At 22.1% G+C, this 23,901-nt stretch overlaps 1 protein-coding gene across 1 annotated transcript in view; it reads right to left on the bottom strand.

Moving 5' to 3' along the window:
• Positions 1-23,163, bottom strand: part of LOC117172035 (RNA polymerase II-associated factor 1 homolog) — a 32,705-nt gene extending 9,542 nt beyond the window's left edge. Inside the window, exons 1-6 of the mRNA XM_033359766.1 lie at positions 22,747-23,163; positions 19,709-19,801; positions 12,975-13,299; positions 9,070-9,213; positions 8,886-8,989; positions 6-222 (exon numbers count right to left, since the gene is read on the bottom strand). Coding sequence (XP_033215657.1) covers positions 6-222; positions 8,886-8,989; positions 9,070-9,213; positions 12,975-13,299; positions 19,709-19,801; positions 22,747-22,817 — 954 coding nt within the window. The 5' untranslated portion in view covers positions 22,818-23,163. The remainder of the gene's footprint in view (positions 1-5; positions 223-8,885; positions 8,990-9,069; positions 9,214-12,974; positions 13,300-19,708; positions 19,802-22,746) is intronic.
• Positions 23,164-23,901: the final 738 nt, after the last annotated feature.

Here is a 23,901-nt window from a genome sequence, read left to right as displayed (position 1 = left end):
CTTACCCCGTCTTCGCGGACAACGAGGTAATAGTTTTCTTCGTAACCTTTTGATGTTTTACTCTTTACATTCCAGTTGTACTCTCGGCTGATTTTGTAGTCATATTCCTCATCGTCGACGTAACTTACTCCAGCTTCCACATCTCTTCGTCGCTTTTCTAAAGTTTCCTGTGTTGGGAGGAAATAGGCAACGAACTGTTCTCCACTTTCGTCCATCACACCTCTAAAAAAAATTATTACAAAAAAAAAATTATCCTAAATTCTGATAAATAACAGCATTGCTACAGACTTCCCTGCCCAAAATGCTCTCAAAATAGGGGAAAAAGGGGTATTTTTTCACGAAAATAGGATTATAACTTTAAGTTAACAAATACACATTGAGAATTTTTAAACCAAAAAGACAAAGTTTTTAGAATACAGTTTAACTTTCAAAAAAAAAAAAAGTTAATTTTGAACAAAAAAAATATGGATTTTCTGCCATAAAATATAAATTTTTTATCTTAAATGACGAATCTTTAACAAAAAAATTCCATTTCCGACCAAAAATGATTAATTAGACATAATCAGGATGGCCGCTTTCCATTTGAAAAATTAAAAACTGAGCTGCAAATTATTTTTAAAAATTTTGGACTGGAAGAATAAAAATTGAGCGATGACATTTTTTTTATAACTAAACAATTCTTCTTAAATTAGAAGTTACATTATTTCGATTTCAAATAGTTTTAAAATCTTTGAAAAAACTTACGAATTTTATTTCGGAATCTTGAAAAACCTACACGTTGTTTCAGATTTTTTTAAGTAAAATAAAATATAGCTTTTGGAAGATTTAGAAATTCAATTTTAAAGATTTTTAAGATAATGAAAAAATCTTGAGATTCTTAAAAAAAAAATTTTTTATTTAAAATAAAATAATGCTAAGAGAATATTAAAAAATATTTCAAAACAAAAACAAGTTTTGCTGTATACGTAAAAATTAAACAATCATTAATTTGAAAATACTTAAAATAAAAATATTTTTACTTCTATTTTACGAAGTGTTTAGTTGGCTTGAACATTAGTTCGAGTGTTGAAAATTAAACAATAATATATTTTACAAGAAGATTCTGATTATACGTCCGATTGACACTTTTTAAACTATTATCAATTTAAAAATAATTTCTAAATATAAAATTGATGATTAAACTCTTTTATTAATTTCAAATCCTATTCAAATATTGTTTCAGTCTAAATATTCTATTTTGAACCCATTTAATTTGAATTTTTTTAATTAAAAACAAATTTTTTTTAATATTCATAAATATTTATCTGTTTATTTAAAAGGAGCAATAATATGTCAAAAATTTTTAACTAAACAATTTGAAACTTCATTTTTTGAAACAGAAGGCCAATAAATAAAGTGAAAGTCGTTTTTTTATTTTTGTTATTGAGAAGTTTCATTCTCTTTCAGGGAAATCATCTGTTTTCAAAATAGTTTTGCTTTTTCAATGTCAAATTTTAGCAATTTTTAAAAAAACGCTTACGATCACTGAAAAGAACGTACGAAATACTATCGAAACTCTTGAAAAAAAGTTTGTTAATTATTTGAATTAATAGAAAAAATTATTAGAATTATTCCAAAAATCTTTACCATTTCTTTTAATTCTGCAAAATAAAAGATATTTCCTTAAAATATTTCAAATTAGTTTTTGACAATTTTGGAAATATTTTTAAATATTCGACTAAAATTAATTTTAAAAATAAAAATATAATTAAATAAGGCCATCTTGGGCGGTTTGCCCCGAAATTTCGATACGAATAGTATATTTTGTCAATAATTTCAAATGTTACATTCATTTTGAGTCTTTTCAGAACTTTGAAATACCTGTATTCTTCAACTAACTCGATTTTTTCTAAGAATAATAGGTGTTCAATATTTATTTAAAGAACAACATTCAATAATTTTACTTATAAATTAAAAGTTTTTTAATATAACAATTAAGGCTGTAACGTTCAGAGTTTATTTTTTTATTTTTAAATATTTGAGTTTTAAATATTTGTTTTCTAATTACTGATTTTAAATTAACAGACAAATATTTATGAAAATGAAGAAATTTATCTTTTTCTCAGTTTGAAAAATTCTCAAATTCTCAAATTTTAGACTGAAACAATATCTGTAATTTAATCAATTTCCGCATAATAATTATTAATAAGCAATTAATAAATATAAATAAATTAATCAATAATCAATAATAATTATGAATATATTATTTTAAAGTTATTTTAAAAGTAAAAAGTTTCAATCGGGCGTTCACATTTGTTTCACTATTAAAACTTTCCAATTGAAACGGTTTAATTCGTTGTAAACTGAATGATGTCATAATTGAAACATACAGCACTTCAACTAATTATTTTTTTAAACTGTAAAATTCAAACTTGAAGATTTTTTTTTTTAATTTGTAAAATCCCTGGTTAACTAAATAGTTGAACTTTCAGCCTACAAAGATCTATTTTCAATCAAATAGATGAATTTTTAAGCCAAAAATACTCGTTTTGTAGTAGGCAGTTAAGTTTTGAACTCAAAAAGTTGAATACTAAACAAAAAGTTGATTTTTTAGATAAAAACTCTGATAAAAAAATAGTTTTGAACAAAACTAAACAAAAAAAAACGACTTCTCTACAAAATTTTTAAATTTTCAACTAAAAAAATTATTTTGCGACCAAGAAGATTTATGTTCTGTAAAAAAGACGAATTTCTAACTGATCTGACACATGATAAAGTTTTAACCAAACAGATTTGTTAAAACTCCAAGAAAAAACAAAAATATTTTTTGACTAGAAAAAAATTAATTTTCAATAAAGTTGTTGAATTTTAAAGCAAAAAGAAAAAGAATTCTCTATAAAACAGTAGAATTTTTAACATGAAAATTAATTTAAAAGCAAATATTTGGATTTTCAACTAGAATGATGAATCCTTGATGCAAAAATGTATTATTTTACAAAGTAGTTCAACTTTATGTCAAATAATCGGGTTTACAACCAAAAAAATATCAATTTTCGACCAAAAGTTCAACTTTCAATTACAAAAAAAAATTAACCAAATAGTGAAATTGTTAACTGAAAAAGATAAATTTATGAAAAAAGAATGGAAAAGTTTAATAGTCAGTTTAAAAATTTTATTTTCAACCGAAAATGAATGAATTTTTATTAAAATAGTTCAATTTTTAACCATCGAGATGAACATTCAACTAAACAAAATTAATTTCCAACAAAGTAGTTGAATATTTGATAAAAGGATGACTTTTTTTTTAACAATATAGTTGAACTTTCAAGAAAATAATTAAATTTTTAACCAAATAGTTGAATTTGCAACCAATTAATTAAACTTTAAAGTAAAAAGTAAACTTTTCTACTAAAAAACATAACTTTTGAACCAAATATGGAATAGCTCAATTTTAATTTTTAATAACAACAAAAAAACGGATTAACAACCAGCGAAATCTAACCTAACAAAATAAATATGTAACAAAATAGTAGAATTTTTAACAGAAAAATTGAATTTTTAATAATTAAAATTAAGTTTCCACCAAACAAGATTTTTATTATTTTTCATTTTAAAAAAGGAATTTTCAAAGATTTCAGTACAAAAAGGTTAAATATTGCAAATATTTCAAATGTTTGACAAAGATTTCAATATATTTCATAAAATGTTTCAATGATTTGATATAAATTCTAAGCATTTTAATGATTTCAAAGATTTCAAAATATTTCATAATTATTTCAAAGATTTAAAAATATTTCAGAAAATTTCAAAGATTTTAAAATATATTAAAATATTTCAGAAGATTTCAAACATTTCTAAAAAATCTCACAAATATTGAAAAGATTTTACGAAGATTTTAAGGACTTACAAAGATTTTTAAAAATTTCATAAATATGTTAAGCCAAGATTTGTTAAATTTCGCAAATATTTCAAATATTTTAAAACAAGGTTTGAAAGATTTCACTGATTCTAAAGATTTCAATGATTTCAAAAACATTTAGGACAATTTAAAGATTAAAATTTTTTTTTTAATATTTCAGAAGAATTCAAATATTTCACAGAAATTTGTTTTTAAAAATCTCAAATATTTCAAATATTTCACAAAAATTTATATATATTTTTAAAAAATTCACAAAATTTCAGAAAATTTTAAAGATTTCGCAAAAAAAAAATTAATTTCGGAAATTGTTCAATTCTTTACAAAGATTTCAAAAAGATTTAACAAAAATTATGAAGATTTCAATGATTTTAAAGATTTCGAATATTTCAAAGATTTCAAAATATTTAAAGATTTTAAATGATTTCATAAATATTTCAAAGACTTCTAAAATATTTTAAACAATTCAAAGAATTCAAAATACTTTTTATTATTTTAGAAAATTTCAAAGGTTTCGCGAAAATTTAAAAAATTTCAAATACTTTAATAGATTTTAACAGATTTTACAAATATTTCAACAAAATTTGGAAGATTTCGTGAGAAAATTTTAATTTCTTAAATTTTTTAGTTTTTTTACAAAGATTGCATTCAAATATTTTATCGGTTCTTTTACAACCATTTCAAAGCTTTCATAAATAATATATTAGAAAATTTCAAAGATTCAACAAAAATGCTAAAGACTTACAAAGATTTTAAAATGTTTTATAAATATTTTACAAAATTTTATATAGATTTTAAAAAGAATTCACAAAATTTCAGAAAATTTTAAAGATTTCGCTAAAAAAATTAATTTCGTAAATTTTTCAATTCTTTACAAATATTTCCATAGATTTCTCCAAAATTCTGAAGAATTGAATGATTCTAAGGATTTCGAATATTTCACGGATTTCTAATGATTTCATAAATATTTCAGACTTCTAAAATATTTCAAACATTTCAACGAATTCAAAATATTTTTAATTATTTCAGAAAATTTTAAAGATTTCGCGCAAAATAAAAAAAATTGAAATATTTCAATAGATTTCCACAGATTTCAAATGATTTCATAAATATTACCAAGATTTTAAACTATTTCAGATAATTTCAAAGATTCAACAACAAAAATGTGAAATATCGCAAATATTTCAAATATTTGACAAAGATTTCAATATATTTCACAAAATGTTTCAAAGATTTGACATGAATTCTAAACATTTCAATGATTTCAAATATTTCAAAAAATTTCATAGTTATTTTCAAAGGTTTCAAAATATTTCAGAAAAGCTCAAAGTTTTCGCAGAAATTTTAGGAGATTTTGTAAAAAAATCTTAATCTTGTGAATTTTTCTATTGTTTTACAAAGATTTCACAAAGGTTTTAAATATTTTATCCGTTCCTTTACAAAAATTTCAAATAATTTCATAAATATTTTAAATGTTTCAAAATATTTCAGATAATTTCAAAGATTTCACATATCGCAAATATTTCAAATATTTGACAAAGATTTCAATAGATTTCACAAAATGTTTCAAAGCTTTGGCATAAATTCTAAAAGTTTCAATGATTTCAAAGATTTCAAAAGATTTCATAATTATTTCAAAGATTACAAAATATTTCAGAAAAGTTGAATAATTTCAACATATATTCAAAATATTTTCAAATATTTTCAAATATCTTAAACCAAATTCACAATATTTCAGAATATTTTTGAGATTTTTCTAACAAAAATTTAATTTTGTAAATTTTTCCATTTTTTTTACAAAGATTTACCAAACTTTTTAATATTTTATCGGTTCTTCCACAAAAATCTCAAAAGCTTTTATAAATAAATCAGAAAATTTCATACATACATTTTTTTAATTTCGCAAATATTTCGAATTTTTTATAAATATTTCACAAAAGGTTTCAAATATTTCATTGATTTTAAAGATTTCAATGATTTTAAAAATATTTAAAACAATTTGAAGATTTAAAAATATTTCCAATGTTTTACAAAAATTGACATAGGTTTTAAAAGATTTCACAGCCTTTGAGAAAATTTAAAAAATTTTAAATGGTTTCATAAATATTCCAAAGACTTCTAAAATGTTTTGAACAATTCATTGTTGTCAAAATATTTTAAATCATTTCAGAAAATTTCAAAGCTTTCGCGAAAATTAAAAAAATTTCAAATAGTTTAATAGATTTCAACAGATTTGACAAATATTGCAGCAAATTTGAAAGATTTCGCAACAAAATTTAAATTTCTCCAATTTTTCAATTTTTTTTACGACGATTGAAAAATATTTCTTAAAAGGTTTTAAAGACTTTAACTGATTTCATAAATATTTCAAAGATTTCAAATAATTTCATAAATATTTCAAAGATTTCAAATAATTTCATAAATATTTCAAAGATTTCAAAATATTTCAAATAATTTCAAATATTTCCGAAACAAATTTTTAAATATCGCAAATATTTCAAATATTTTACAAAAATTTCAATAGATTTCACAAAATGTTTCAAAGATTAGACATAAATTCTAAACGTTTCAATGATTTCAATGATTTCAAAGATGTCAAAAGATTTCAAAATTATTTCAAAGATTTCAGAAAAGTTGAAACATTTCAACAAATATTTAAAATATTTTACAAAGGTCTTAAAAGATTTTAAACCAAATTCACAATATTGCAGACAAATTTTGAGATTTTGTAAAAAAAAATTTTAATTTTGTAAATTTTTCCATTTTTTTAAAAAAGATTTCACAAAGAAAATATCAAAGAATTAGCAAAAATGTCAAAGTCTTACATAGATTTTTTAAGATTTCATAAATATTTTAAGGATTTTAAATGATTTAAAAATATTTCGGAAGATTTCAAATATTTCACATAAATTTTTTAAATTTTGCAAATATTTCAAATATTTTTTTAATATTTCACAAAAGGTTTCAAATATTTCACTGATTCTAAAGATTTCAATTATTTCAAAAATATTTTAAAATATTTAAAATATTTTACAAAGTTTACATAGGTTTAAAAAGATTTCACAGCCTTTGAGAAAATTTTAAACATTTGAAAATATTTCAAAGACTTCTAAAATATTTTAAACAATTCATTGTTGTCAAAATATTTCAAATTATTTCAGAAAATTTCAAAGCTTTCGCGAAAATTAAAATTTTTAAAAATATTTTAATAGATTTCAACAGATTTGACAAATATTTCAGCAAATTTGAAACATTTCACAACAAAATTTAAATTTCTTCAATTTATCAATTTTTTTACGAAGATTGCAAAATATTTCTTAAAAGGTTTTAAAGACTTCAATTGATTTCATAAATATTTCAAAGATTTCAAAATATTTCAGATAATTTCAAAGATTTGAAATATTTAACAAAGATTTCAATAGATTTCACAAAATGTTTTAAACATTTGACATAAATTCTAAACGTTTCAATGAATTCAAAAATTTCAAAAGATTTCATAATTACTTCAAAGATTTCAGAAAAGTTGAAACATTTCAACAAATATTAAAAATATTTTACAAGGATGTTAAAAGACTTTAAACCAAATTTACAATATTCCAGACAAATTTTGAGATTTTGTAAACAAAATTTTAATTTTGTAAATCTTTCCATTTTTTTTTAAAAAGATTTCACAAACCTTTTAAATATTTTATCGGTTCTTTTACAAAAATTTCAAAGCTTTTATAAATATATCAGAAACTATGAAAGACTTAGCAAAAATGTCAAAGTCTTACAAAGATTTTAAAAGATTTCATAAATATTTTAAGGATTTTAAATGATTTAAAAATATTTCGGAAGATTTCAAATATTTCGCATATTTTTTTTTTAATTTCGCAAACATTTCAAATATTTTATAAATATTTCACAAAAGGTTTTAAATATTTCATTGATTCTAGAAATTTCAAATATTTCAAAAATATTTAAAACAATTCAAATATTTTACAAAAATCTACATAGGTTTTAAAAGATTTCACAGCATTTCAGAAAATTTTAAAGATTTTCAAACAAAAATTAATTTTGTAAATTGTTCAATTCTTACGAAGATTTCAATAGATTTCACAAAAATTCTGATGATTTTAATGATTTTAAGGATTTCGAATATTTCACAGATTTCAAAATATTTCAAAGACTTCTAAAATATTTCAAATATTTCAAAGAATTCGAAATATTTAAAATTATTTCTGAAAATTTTCTAAATATTTCAGCAAATTTGGAAGATGTCGGAAAAAGATTGTAATTTCTTCAAATTTTGTTTACAAAGATTGCAAAATATTTTTTAAAAGGTTTCAAATATTTCAAACGTTTTCATCAATATTTCAAAGATTTCGAAAAATTCCCAAATATTTCAGGAAAAAATCAAAGATTTTCCAACAAAGGTCTTAAAAACTTTATCGGTTCTTCTATAAACATTTCAAACCTATCATAAATATATCAGAAGTTTTCAAAGATTTAGCAAAAAAAATCAGACTTACCTTAGTTTAATAGATTTGGAAGGATTTCAAAATATTTAAAAATATTTCAGAAGATTTCAAAGGTTCCGCATAAAATATTTAAATTTCGCAAATATTTTATAACAATTTTAATAGATTTCAACAGATTTCACAATATTTCAAAAGATTTCAAAGATTTCATAAAATTTATAAAAATATAGCAAAAACTTAAGATATTTTACAAAAATTTGAATAGATTCTTGCATATTTCGCAACAGATTTCAAATCTTACACAAATATTTCAAAAATCTTAAAAAAATTTAAAAGACTTTAACGATTTCACAAATATTCCCAAGAAATTTCAAATATTTTAAACAAAAAAAAGTAAAAGAAAAGGACAAGAAGACAAAAGACAAAAAAGTCGAGTAATTTCTTTAAAATTCCATGATTTTTCCAAATTTTCAAGTTTTTAAGCAAACTTGAATATGTACGAGGTTTATAAATAAAAGAAAATACTTTACCGAATCATTGCTTGAGACATGTGTTCAATTTGTTCCGCAACCGGTTTACCTACTGGTGCAGGATCAGAATCAAAAATAACCTGGGCGCATGGATATTTCCAAATCTGGAAAATTTGAAAATATAAATTTGGAAAAATGTATAAAGAAAAAATTTAAAAAGTACCTAAACTGCAAAGTAATTTACCGAAAAATCAGGAAAAACAGGTAATATTTCGACAGGAAAAACGTTCGGTTTACTGTAGTGCTTTACCAGCGGTTTTCTATTATCTTCAAAAGTCTTTTCGATCGCTTTTATTTGACTGGGTCTATCCAAATATAAAATCCCTTCCTGTAAAGAAAATTTGAAGATTAAGAGCACATTTAGAAAAAATTGTATTTAATTCGAGTATAGTCTAGCGGGAATTAAACCGCCTACTACATTTTTTAACTATATTTTTGTCAGTGGATAAATTTTTATTTCTCATTCAGCTGAAAAAAGATTAATTCTAATAATTAAATTTTCAACCAAATGGTTTAATGTTCAAACAAAAAAGATTAAAATTCAACAAAAAACTGTTTCATTATTAAGAGATAAACGAATTTTGTAGAAGAAATTTAAATTTTGTACCAAGAAAGACGAATTTTCTGCAACAAGAAAAATAAATTTTAAATAGAAAAGGAAAATTTTAAAGCCAATTAGTTGAATTTGAACCTTAAAAATAGAAACTTTTAAACATATAATTAAATTTTCATTTAAATGGTCAAATTTTAAAACAAAGGAAATTAAAATTCAATTAGAAACAGTTGAATTTTTAACCAAATTGATGAAGTTTCCAGAAAAAAGGCGATTCCTCTTCAAAACAGTTGAATTTTTAACCAAATGTTACTTTTTAACCCAACAGTTAAATTTTCGGCCAAAATAATACACTTTTGAACCCAAAACAGTTGGGTTGATCTTTTTTTTTACCGAAAAATTAACTGTTTTGGAGAAAAATCTATTTCTAACTCTTTTGCTGAATATTTGTCTTTTTTGTTTGGAAACTCATCCCTTATGGTTTATGCTGAATTTTTTTATATAGGTAAAAATACAACTTTTTGGTAGAAAAATTCATCTTTTTGTATATAATTTGCATCATTTGGTAGGAAATTAAATTTATTTAGTTGAAAACAATCCTTTTGATTTAAAATTTTTTGTTAAATATTCGTCTTGTGTTGAAAATTGATCTTTTATGGTATAAATTTCATTTTTTATAAGTAAAAATGCAGCTGTTTTTATTTAGGAATTCATCTTTTTGGTCTAAAATTATTGTTATTATTATTATTATTATTATTATTATTATTATTTAGCACAAAATAAGACATTTTTTAAATTTTTTGTAAAAAAATTTATAGAACTTTTTTTTGTTTTGCTGAAAAATCTTTCTTGATTAAAGATTCATCTCTTTGTTTAAAAATGTAACTATTTTGTTAAACTCTTATTTTTAAATTAACTTTTTTGTTAAAATTCACATTTTTTGCTAGAAAATTAATTCTTCTTTCTAGAAAATTCATCTTTTTTAATTCCAAATTCATCTTTTTTGTCTAAAATTATTATTATCATTTGCCACAAAATTAAAAATTGTTTAATTTTTGTAAAAATATTTTGCAGAACTTTTTTTTGCTAAAAAAAGTTTCTTTGTTGAAAATTCATCTCGTTCTTTAAAAATGTAACTATTTTGTTGAAATCTCATTTTTAAATTAACTTTTTTGTTGAAAATTCACATTTTTTGCTAGAAAATGCATTCTTCTTTGTAGAAAATTCATCTTTTTTAATTACATATTTATCTTTTTGTCTAAAATTATTATTATTTTGCACAAAACTGAAAAATTGTTTAATTTTTGTAAAAAAATTTGCAGAACTTTTTTTTGCTGAAAAAAGTTTCTTTATTGAAGATTCATCTCGTTGTTTAAAAATGTAACTATTTTGTTGAAATCTCATTTTTAAATGAACTGTTTTGTTGAAAATTCACATTTTTTGCTAGAAAATTCATCTTTTTTAATTACAAATTCATCTTTTTTGTCTAAAATTATTATTATTATTATTATTATTATTAGGCACAAAATTGAAAAGTTGTTTAATTTTTGTAAAAAAATTTGCAGAACCTTTTTTTGCTGTAAAAATCTTCTTTGTACTAGATTCATCTCTTTGTTTAAAAATGTAACTATCTTGTTAAAATCTCATTCTTAAATTAACTTTTTAGTCAAAAATTCTCATTTTTGCTAGAAAATTAGTTCTTCTTTGCAGAAAATTAATTTTTTTGACTTACAAATTTCACAATTTGGTAGAAAAGTAATTTTAATTATTAGCAATTTCGTTAAAATTCGTTTCTTACTTGACTGAAAATTCAACGATAAATGGTTGAAACTTAAAATCTTTTGTTAAATATTCGTCTTGTGTTGAATAATTATATTTTATGGTATCAATTTCATTTTTTATAAGTAAAAATGCTGCTGTTTTTATTTAGGAATTGATTTTTTTGTCTAAAATTATTTTATTATTATTATTCAACAGAAAATTTTTAAAATGTTTATTTTTGTGTTGAAAAATTTGTAGAACTTTTTTTTTGCTGAAAAATTTTTTTTGGTTGAAGATTCATCTCTTTGTTTAAAAATGTAACTATTTTGTTAAAATCTCATTTTTAAATGAACTTTTTTGTTGAAAATTCACATTTTTTGCTCGAAAATTAGTTCTCCTTTGTAGAAAATTCATATTTTTTAATTACAAAGTTAACAATTTGGTAGAAAATTAATTTTAATCATTAGCAAATTCGTTAGAACTCGTTTCTTTTTTGACTGAAAATTCAACTATAAATGATTGAAACCTAAAATATTTGTTAAATATTCGTCTTGTTGTGTGGAAAACTGATCTTTTATTATATAAATTTCATTTTTTATAATAAAAAAGGAGTTGTTTTTATTTAGGAATTCATCTTTTTGTTTAAAATTAATATTATTATTATTACTATTTGGCACAAATTGAAAAATTTGCAGAACTCTTTTTTTTTGCTGAAAAATCTTTCTTGGATTAAGATTCATCTCTTTGTTTAAAAATGTAACTATTTTGTTAAAATCTCATTTTTAAATGAACTTTTTTGTTGAAAATTCACATTTTTTGCTATAAAATTAATTCTTCTTTATTGAAAATTAATATTTTTGGCTAGAAAATTAAATCTTTTTTGTAGAAAATTCATCATTTGACTTACAAATTTCACAATTTGGTTGAAAATTAATTTTAATGTTTAATAATTTGAATAAAATTTGTTTCTTTCTTGACCGAAAAATCTTCAGCGTTGAATACTCATTTATTTGTATAAAATCTCAACTAACTGGTTAGAAATAAACACTTTTTGTTGAAAATTCATAATTTCGGGTTTAAATTTCAACTATTTTGTGGAAAAATTTACATTTTTGTCAGGTAATTCAAAAATTTGTTTAATTTTTTTTTTATTTTTGACTCAAAACTATTTTTTAGTTGAAGATGCTCTTCTTTGGTTAAAAAAAATTAAAAATTTGTTGAAATATATTTTTTAATTAACTTTATTGTTAAATATTCATATTTTCGAGCTAAGAACTTAACTATTTTGTAGAAAATTTGTCGTCTTGTCCAGTAAATTCACAAATTTGGTTGAAATATCTATCTTTCTAGACTGTAAAATTAGTTCTGAATTGAATATTCATTTCTTTGTTTACAAACTCAATTAGTTTGTTAGAAATGCACTTTCTTTTAAAAATTCGTAATTTCGAGTTGGATTTCCAACTTTTTTGTAAAAAATTCCTATTTTTGGCTTGTGAATTAAAAAATTGATGGAAATTTCGTTTCTTTCTTGATTTTAAATTCAACCATTCGGTTACGAATTTCACAATTTGCCAGAAAATTCAACTTTTTGATTGAAAAATCAAATATTTATTGAAGAATATCCCTTTAGTTGAAAATTCATATTTTTATGATGCTTAAAAAATAAATCCAGACCTAGTAACAAAAAAAAAGGAAAAATATGTCAAAAGGAGGAAAAGAGCACAATCTGTGATCCCTGTTTCAGGAATGTAAATAATATAAATCTGGAAACTCACCACAAGAGTTTTCTTAATATTGTAGCCGACTTTCGCCTCGACTTTATCCATAGTTTGTGGCTGAAATCGAGTTTGCTCAGTCGAAATATATTCCGTTCTACGGAGCCAAGAGACACTTTTTGCATGATGTTTCGAACGCTTCGAGTCCTGAGGCGTAAGAAGATCTTCTTCAAGCAATCTTTCGTCAGCTGGATCTAAATGAGCATTTAAATCGGGCAAATAAGTGTCTCGATTAACTAGGTCGATCGAAACTCCTAAGTCCGATTCAGTCAGAAGATCGTATTTGTAATGACGTTCGAGGGAAGTCGGATTATATTCAATGAAACTAGAAATAAACATTTTATAATAACTAAAAAATCAAAGGTTGTTTCCAAAATTAAGGGTCTATAAAAACAGGTCTCGGAATCATCTTTGAGATTTAAAAAATAGTGTAAAAATATTGTTATAAAATTGGGATTTTCTATTTTTAACAGGGTTTCTAAAATCTTTAAATTATATTTTTTAATAATCGATTTGGAATAACTTCTTGAATATGTATACATTATTAATATGTAAAATTAAATAACCGCTTTTTTATTTATGAACCTAACTGAGGAGACATGGAAGGAAATTAGGAGATTTTTCACGAATATAGGAGAATATATTCTTTTGAGTAAAATTAATATGGGTGATATACAATTCAATTTAAAAATCTTCAAATTCCTATTTTTTATGTAAAAATGTAGCATTGCTAACCAGAAAAGACGAATTTTGAACCCAATAGTTTAATCTTCAACTAAAAAAAATCGATTTCGATCGAAATAATTGAATTTTCAAATAAAAAAGATAATTTTTCAACTAAAAATGGAATACTTTAATTTTGAATTGAAGAAAACTAATTTTCAAAACAAGAAAAAACGAAATTTCAACAAAATAGATCAATTTTCATAGAGAAAATATCAATTTTTAACCAAATATTCAACAGTTACATTTTTAATTTGAGAAATTGATTTTCAACAAAAAGATGAATTTTTATTAACTAAAATGAAATAGTTAATCTTCAAACTATGAAGTCGGATGTTTTAGAAAACAGTTTACCATCAAACGAATTTTTAACCAAATATTTAAATTTGCAACCAAATGGTTTAATGTTCAAACAAAAAAGAAAAAATTTTGTAAAAAAAAATAATTTTAAATATAAAAGAACAATTTTTAAACCAATTAGTTGAATGTTTAACCTTAACAATATAAACTTTTAAACAAAGAGTTACATTTTCACCAACAAAAAGAAATGAATTATGAAGCAAACAAATTCATTTTTAATCAAATATGTAGTTTAATTGTCAACCAAATTAATAAATTTTCCAGAAAAATGGCGATTTTTCTTCAAAACAATTGAATTTTTAACCAAATGTTATTCTTCAACCCAATAGTTAAATTACAAATGTTTTTTTTTAGTCCTATCAAATATCTAAATATGTAAAAATAGTACTATTAATATGTAAAATTTAATAAACGCTTTAAATTCCTATTTATCAAGTGAAAATATTGCATTTCCAACCAGAAAATACGAATTTTAAACCCAATAGTTGAATCATTAACTTAAAAAAGCGATTTCGAACTAAATAGTTGATTTTTCAAATAAAAAAGTTAAACTTGCAACTAAAAATGGAATACTTTAATTTTTATTTGATGAAAACTAATTTTCAAAAAGTGAAAACACGAAATTTGAACAACATAGATAAATTTTCATAGAGAAAAGATAATTTTTAAACCAAATATTCAACAGTTACATTTTTAATTTGAGAAATTGATTTTCAGCCAATAAGATGAATTTTTAACTAAAATGATCGAATATTTAACTGGATCAGTTAAATTTTCAATTCAAGAATTAATTTTTAACTAAAATTATGAATCGCTCACTACAAAAGTTGAATGTTCAACAACAAAAAACGGAATTTATAAGAAAAGAGTTTAAATTTCAACCCAGTAATAGAATTTTTAAACAAAAAGATGAATTTTCAACTAAAAATGATAAAATTTCAAACAAAAATGGAATAATATTTCCAGTTGAAGAAAATAAATTTTCAGCCAAAAAATAAAAATAAGATTTTCAACAAGAAAACACGACATTTTTACAGAGTAGATGAATTTTCAACCAAATATTGAAGTATTAAAGTGTTTAGATTCAAGAATTGATTGTCAACTAGAGATAAATTTTTAACTAAAATTAGGAAATTTTGTACTGAATTAGTTTAATCTTAAGTTAAAAAAAATTAATTTTCAAATAAAGTGATAGGCATCTGCCTCAGCCAAAAAAAAGCTAGCGCAATAATAAAATAGTCATATGAAAGCTAAAAGTGTTCTACGTAAATGAGCTTGAAGACATTTATGTAAAAAAAATTTGGTGCTTTGCAGACTGAAAAATGTTTAAAAAAAGTAAGGATTTTCGGGTACATTCAAAAACAGTCAAGTTGAGAACATTATTTCTTAATAATATAATAATTTAAAAATTAAAACTTAATATGTAATTAAAAAAAAGTAAATGTAAAAAAATTAATTATTATTAATTATTATTTAAATCTCAAATTTCTCAACTGCGATTGGTTCACGACAGTTTTCCTCATACTCGTGAATTTTTTCAAATTTTTCCCATTGCCCCTTGTATAAGAAATAATGCTTAACCGAAAAAAAGAAATGTAATAAAGTATATTAATTTTATAACAAAAAGAGGAATTTTCAACTAAAAATATCAATTTTTAACGAAAAATTGAATAGTTAAATATTCTATCAAAAAAATTGACTGTCAAGAAAAGAAAGAATTTTTTACAAACAAATTGAAGTTTCAACTGAGATAGTCAAATTAATTTTCTAACAAAAAAGATACCATTTTTACAATATACATCAATTTTCATTTGAAAAATATGAATTCTTAATCATAAATTTAAAAGTTAAAATTTGAATTAAGAAAAACCAATTACGAATGAAGAAAAAACAAAGAATAGATTTATTAAATTATTTATTATTATTATCATTATTAGGAATTAAAGAATAGAATTATCAACCAAATAGATTAAGCATCACCTGGAACAGCTAAATTTTCAGTAAAAAAAAAACGAATTTTGAACAAAATTGTTAAAGTTTCAATTAAAGAGATACATTTTTAAATTACAATGATGTAATTTTTAATAAAGGAGTTGAACTGTCAACCGACTGGTTGCCTTTTCATTAAAAAATCTAATTCTCAATAAAAAATTACTAGTTGATATTGCAAATAAAAAATATTGTAATTAAAAATATAAAAAACAGTTAAATTTAATTTAAAAAGCCGAATTGTGAACCAAAAATAGAATAATTCAATTTTCAGTTAGAAAAATTAATTTTCAACCAAAAAAAAAAAAAAAACTATTTCTAACAAATGATAGTAAAATCCAGTAATATAAAGCTACTTTCACAAATAAAACACATTGTTATTTAATTTTATATTAAATTTTGAAAAAAGTTAAGCACGCCCTAGAAAATTTTTTCATTTTTTATACTCAAATGCGAACTGAATTAATAAAATCCAGTAAAAAAAACCAATTATTTTTCGTCGAAAAATCATTCTTTTCAATTTAAAAGTCAATTATTAAATTTTTCGTTAAAGATTCATATTTCTTATTTAAGAATTGTGTTGTTTATTTTATAATTGAATTATATTGTTAAAAATTCAAGAATATTGTTAAGATCTCATACCTCTTAGTTCGAAAATAAATAATTTAATTAAAATTCTCTTTCTTGAATAAATAATTTTGCTTTCATCGAAAATACGACTATTCTGTGGAAAATTTATCTTAGATGGAAAATGTATCTTCTGCTATAGAAATTGAATCCTTTTTGGTCAAAAGTACTATCTGATAAAAAATTAATCTGTTTCAGCCGAAAATTTATTTTGTTGTTGAAAATTTAAATTTTCGGTTTGGGGATTTAACTTATGTATAGGAAATTCGAATTTGCATTTCGAACAAATAAATTAAAATAATTAATTAAATCTAATAAGAAACGAAATATTAACTCAGCTCATTAGAAATTTAGCTAATCTATTTTGGATTGAAAATTTATCTTTTTTATTTTAAAACTTCTACTATTTAGTCAAAAATCTTTAGAAACGATAAAATTAGAAGCAAAAAATTATTCAAATAAAAATTGGACTATTATTAGGTTCATTGTTTATGTCATTTAGTTGACAATTTATGTAATTTATTGACAATTCGGCTTTTTTGGTAGAAATACAACTATATGGTTGAAAATTTATGTATTTTGTTGAAGCTTATAAACTATTTAGTAAAAACTGTATGTATTTCATTAAAAATTCGTCATTTTTAGTAGAGAATTTGGTTTGGGTTGAAATTTTATATAAAATATAACTATTTTGTTGGATTTTTTTATAGACATTAACTTTTTTTTAAAAAAATGTAACTGATTGGTAGAAAATGAATTTTTTATATATAAATTGTTTTTTTTTAATTAAAAATTAATGCTCCTAAATCAAAATCTAACTTATTCTTTTTTGGTTTAAAATGTTTTTTTTTTAGTTAAAATAATCTATGTAATTATAAATGGTGTAGAAACTATAAAATATCAACTATTTCGTTTAAAATCTACGTAATTTTTTGAAATCTCGTATTTTTTGGTAGAAAAAAAATTTTCTGTTTAGAAATGAAACTGCATGGTTGAAAATTAATCTATTTTAGTAGAAGATTCAAGTCTTTTTTTGAAAATTCGTTTTTTTTGCTTGTATTAAACTATTCTTTACTAAAAATTAAAATCTTTTTTGGTTTAATTAATTATTAAATTTTTTGATGGAAACCAATATTTTCAGATAGACAATTCAACTTTTTTTGTAGAGAATTAATCTTTATGACTTGACAATTAAACAGTTTGGTAAAAAATTTAACTGCCTCGTGAAATTTTGTTGTACTATTATTTTAAAATTAATTTTTTTTAATAGAAATTAAAGTGCTTAATTTTTTGTTCTTAGCGAATTAATTCTAATTGAAAAAATCCACTGTTCGGTTGAAAATTGATCTAATTTGTTGAGAATTTGTAGTTTTAGGTAGAAAATTAATCTTCTTAGTTAAAAATCCATTTTTTTTAATTCAGCTGCTTTGTTGAAAGCTGAATTTTGGTCTTGAAAATTCAACAATTTGAATTTTGGTCTTGAAAATTTAACAATTTTTGCCAATTAGCGAAGAAGTTAGAAAAAAATTTAATTTATTTCTTGAATATCACTTTTTTCAAAGTAGTAGAAAAATAGCGTGACCGCTTAAAAAAGGGCCAAATAGTATCAATAGTGTGGTGAGTCCGAGGCCTGACAAAAAGGAAACCAATTAAGCACTTGGAAAGAGAAACAAATATTATAATATTTAGCGGTCAAATATATTAATTATTGAATAAAATGTATTTATAATTTAAAAATAAAATAAAATCTTACAGATTAAGTTTTTATTTTTAAAACACTTCATCGATAATTTTTCTATTTTTAGAGAAAAATTAATTTTTCTCATAAACAGTAGGTAATAACGCAAAACCATAGAGAATATAAAAGATGCGGTTCATTAAATTAAATATTTTTTTATAACAATTTGTTTATTTATGCTTACCACTTAGTGAGAGGTTTCTAATACACATTTAACCCTCAAAGTGCATACATGGTAAAAATCACGGTTAAGTGCATCGTGGGTGTTTATCACCCCAGAATATTTAATCATGTATTGTTAAACCCCTATTGAATATTTTCTCGCAATAAAATTATTCGATATAGTTTAAGGTATCTTTTAAAAGGTAGAGTTGATTTTAAAGCCATTAATTTACTTCAAGTTTGTTAACAAAATTATTGAAAAAAAGTGAAAAAAGTGTTTCTCACTTAAAAATGCATAACTCACGCAATTTTAATTATTTTAACCTGAAAATTTATAATTATATATTTTTGAAATGGTGTACTTTCATAAAAAAATATTACACCATGGGTGCTTTCAAAAAAGATATTTATTTGCACAGTGGAAAAGTAAATTTTATGATAAAATGATATATCAGATTTATTGCTTTAAATCGACTTATTATTATAAAAATTGAGGGACTTTGACACGTAATACCATAAAAATGCTAGAAATTGAAAAAAAGAGACATATATAACTGTATATTAACAATTATATTTTATTTAACACATCCACAATCTGCTCTCGTATAACGCACTGCCGTAAGTTATAAGCCACCCACAAAGAAAAAAAGTATGAAATAATAAAAAAAAATTATTTCACTTCATATGATATACTTATGTTAGAAAGTGAACAAAAATCAATAAAAGTTCCAAACAAAAATTTGCTCCAATATGACTTTTTCACTCACTAATTCCACACTGGGTGTTGTATACCCAACGAATTTTTTACCTTCGTTTTCAGCAGCTGTTGCTAGTAGACTGATGAGTTTGAAAATTGCTTGGGGTATCAAACACCCACAATGCACTTTAAGGGTTAAATTATTTTTATGTTCTTAAAAAATCAAGCTTAAACAAATTTTTCAAAAATATTCATTTTACATGTTGATAAGCCGTTTTCATGAAAAATTATTTTTTTAGTGGAAACAGAAATTCCGATTAATTTCTCCTTCCATGTGCTTCATTTTTGTCTCAAAAGGAACAAAACACAAACAAAAATGCAAGATAAGATTCAGACTTTTTTTTAACGCCCCTGGTTTGCATTAAAATAAAAACTTACCGTAAACTTGGAAAAGGATACGTAATAAATTTTGCGTCGAATGGAAAATCTGGCAAAGTGTTGCAGTATTTTACCCTTGATAATATTTCAGATCTGAAAAATAAAAGAAAAAAGTGCGCATCCTGTTCAACATTTATGTTATTAACTAATTGGAAATTCTTTTATATGGCGATTTTATTTGGAATTTACGCCAAGGATTTTAATTCCAAAAAAATAAATTAAATTAACAATTTTAAAGTCCTTGAATTTATAAGTCAATAAACATAAAACTTTTAAAAAAAAATATAAACAATTAAAAGTTAATTAATTACATTCGTATGATATATTTGAAATTATATTCTATAATCGCGTAATCCACTATGAATAGTTTGGCTTTAAAAGAATGAAAATGCACTTCAACGTTTATTTAAACTATTATTCTTTGTTATATGAATATACCAAAATTCCTATTTATTTATCGCAGGTTTCAGAGTCTTTTACCTTTTTTAATTTTTCCTCTTAAATGGGAAATAAATTAATAGAACCCATTAATAAAATCTAAAAATTTTTTGTTGAAAGTTTATTCTCTTTTCTTGAAAAGTCTACTTTCACATTTTTGGTTCAGAATTAATATTTATAGTTGAGAATTTTATTATTTGGATAAAAAATTTAACAATTTATTTTAGAAGTCATACTTTTTAGTTAAAAATGTAAATGCTTGATTGAAAATTAAATTGTTTTTCTTAGGGATTAAACTATTTCGTTGAAATTTTGTACTTTTTTTTCAATTCCACTGTTTTTAATTTGAAAATAAAATCTTTTTTGCTTGAAATATCAGCTACTAAATTTTTCGTGAAGAATTAATATTTTTATATTTAAACATTGAAATACTTCCATTTTGTTAAAAGTTGAACTACTTTGTTGAAAATTTAGATATTTTGTTAAAGGTATTCTGGTTGAAAATTAGATTCAAAAAAAAAATATTTAAATATTCCTTTTTTCGTTAAAAATTTGTTTTTCAGTTGAAAATTCAATTATTGGGTCAAAAAATCGTCTTTTTTGTTAAAAATTTGTCTATTTCGTTTCATATTTAATTGATTTTTGCAAAAATGTAATTTTTTGGTTAGAAATTCAACTGTTTGATTGAAAATTAATCTGTCTATCAAAAATGTCATTTTTCGCGGAGAATTAATCTTTTTTGTTAACAGATATATTTCTTGGTTAAATGTTGAGCTAACTGGTTAAAAATTCATTTTTTGTTTGTTGGAAATTCATAATTTTAGTTGAAATTATTTCTCTGGTTTAAAAGTCGTCTTATACTCAAAATTCAATTTTCGTTTGAAGAGTCATTATTTTATTTTTAAATTCATCTCTTCCGTTGATTTTTTTTTAAATTTTATTATGTTGAAAATTAATTTTTTATTCAAAATTCATATTTATGGGTTGAAAATTTTACTGGTTTGGTAGAAAATTGATCAAATTGATTGAAAATTAATTTTTTTATACGAAGTAGAACTATTTTGTAGAAAACTCGACTCTGTATTTGAAAATTAAACTATTTTTTTGTTTGAAAAATTGTTTCTGTTTGGTTCAAATTTTTTTTTTTAACTAAAAATCTAAAATTTAATGCTTTCTTTTTCTTTCTGAATATTATTATCTTTATTTTAAAATGTAACTTTTTCAATTTTAGTTTAACATTTGTATTTTTTCGTTGAAAATTCATGTATTTTATTGAAAATTCACTCTTCTTGGTAAAAAACTAATCCTCTTTCTTGAAAATTCTGTTTTCTGAATTAAAATTCAATAAATTAAAATTCAAAATTCAAAAGTGAACTACTACTTTGTTTAATTTTTTTTCTTTGAAAATTTATTTTCACAAAAATTATTTTTTGGTTTAATTAAAAAATTTTTTATTTACCAATAAAACATTATACTTTTCGCAACAAATTTATCTTTTTAGGGTTAAAATTAAACTATTTTGTTGAAAAAATGTTGATTTTTTGTTAAAAGTTAATTCCTAAATTTATAAAAAAGTTCTTATATTTTTGATAGTTTAAAACATTTTTAATTTAAAATTTAAATATTTCTTTATTTAAATATCAACTATTATATTTTCCGCAAAAAATGCACCTTTTTTTGTTAAAAAGCTAACTTTTTGGTTGAAAATTCGTCATTTTGGGTTGAAAATTAAACTATTTGTTTTAAAATTAACTTTTTTGTTAGAAAAGATCATATCTATGTGTTTAAAAATTTACTGGTTTGTAGAAAATCCATCTTTCTGATTTAAAAATTAAACAATTTAAATAAACAATCTCCTGGTTAAAAATTCAACTTTTATGTTGAAAAATCTTATTTTTGAAAGAAAAATAATCTTAATGGCTGAAAATTCATATTTTTTTGGTGGAAAATTAAACTTTTTTGGTTTAAAAATTTAATTATATTGTAGAAAATTCACCTCCTTGCTTGCAAATAAAATTGTTATTATGTTAGAACTTTTTTTTGTTGAAAATTAATTTTTTAAACTAATAATTAGAAATTTCAGTTCTGCTTGAAAATTAAACTATTTGGTTAAAAAGTGATCTTTTTTGTTGAAAATGCAATTTTTTTACTTCAAATATTACGAATTTAAAGCGATTAAAATTAAAATGAATAGAGCATATCCACATTCATTTGATTTAAATTGCTAGAAGGAACAAGATACTATCTGCGATTGCTGAATTAAAACTGCGCAGTTAAGAATTCCCGAACCACTGGCACAATTATAATATATGATAATTTTTAGAACATTTTTTTTACTTCATTAATTTTATTAACATTTATTATCTGAAATTTATTCAATATTTGGAAAACTTCTCGAATTTTCTTCACAATTTGTAAATTACTTAGAATCATAAAAAAGATTTAATTATATTTTATAAACATTAGCAATATATACTTAATAAAAAAATTGAGAAAAAAAGAAGGGGTAGGTGTACGATTGGAAACTAGAAAGGGCGCAAAACTATAAGCAGAAATATAACCTTTAATTTCCGATCGCGTGAATTTATAAATAAACTTACTTTTTATCAGTTGACGGCAGATCATTTTTATCCCTTACATTAGCGGTCGTGTTCTGAATTGTTGGGGCCATTTTAACAAAATTACGAATTTAATTCAAACCTTTTCTTTTATATTTGTTCACATTTGTTACATATTACACTCTTATCACTGTTATTTCACTATTGGAATTACCCATTTGCCGCTTGCAATTGTTTCTGTTGTTGATCATGTTGACATCACGTGACTAATCGAGAGTTCTCGGGTGCGTATGATTAAAAATCGTAAGTTCAACGTTAATTTATTGTTTCGATAAAAAAATAAAATAAAGAATTTTTGATGTTTATATAACGGGTTTTTTTTGTTGATTAAGTATAAATTGAAATTCTTTAAAATGCAAAATCAAATACTGACGAAATGGACCACATATACACGTGCTTCTGATCTTTTGCGCCGCGAAAGTAAATTCAATGTGTTTATACAAAGATGCGATAGATGGCGACACTGAGGCAAATTATTCATTTGTTTTGAATTTTGATTCCCTGATTCCGTTTCCGATTTCCAATAACCGATTTCGAATAGTTTTGGGGGAAGTAAATTATTATAAGTAAATTGAAAATTCCTAGACTTCTTTTAAAACATCCTCAAATATTTAAAATCCTTGAAAATCTTTTGAAATCTCTTGCAATTTTTAAAAGCTTCATACTGAAATCTAGAACACAGAAAAATGTCAAAACGTTAAATATTGAAATTTCAAATTTAAATGATAAACTTTGAAGTTTATTTACAACAAATTAGGAATCGTAAATAAATTGAAAGCGTTCAAAATTTAAAAGTATGTATTTCAACAAAAAATTATAGAATTTTATAATTAAATACAAACATCGTATCAAAAATAGTTGAAACTTAACTCAAGTAATTTCTATTGACACTTTAATTCAATATTTTAACTAATCTACAAACATTAAAATTTTTAACATTTTGAAATTTTTCTGTTTTATAAATTTTAGCCTGAAATAATTTTATTTAGAGATTGCCCAACTGAAAAACGTACATTTAAAGTTTGAATGCTTTCAATTTATTTATGGTTATTAATTTTTTATAAATAAACTTCTAAGTTTTAAATTCAAAATTTGAAGACATGAATCCCATAGAGTTGAAAATTATTCTTACTGAAT

The sequence above is a fragment of the Belonocnema kinseyi genome, chromosome 4, assembly GCF_010883055.1.
Source record: "Belonocnema kinseyi isolate 2016_QV_RU_SX_M_011 chromosome 4, B_treatae_v1, whole genome shotgun sequence".
NCBI classification, from domain to species: Eukaryota; Metazoa; Arthropoda; class Insecta; order Hymenoptera; family Cynipidae; genus Belonocnema; species Belonocnema kinseyi.
This window is presented reverse-complemented; position numbering and strand designations above follow the sequence as displayed.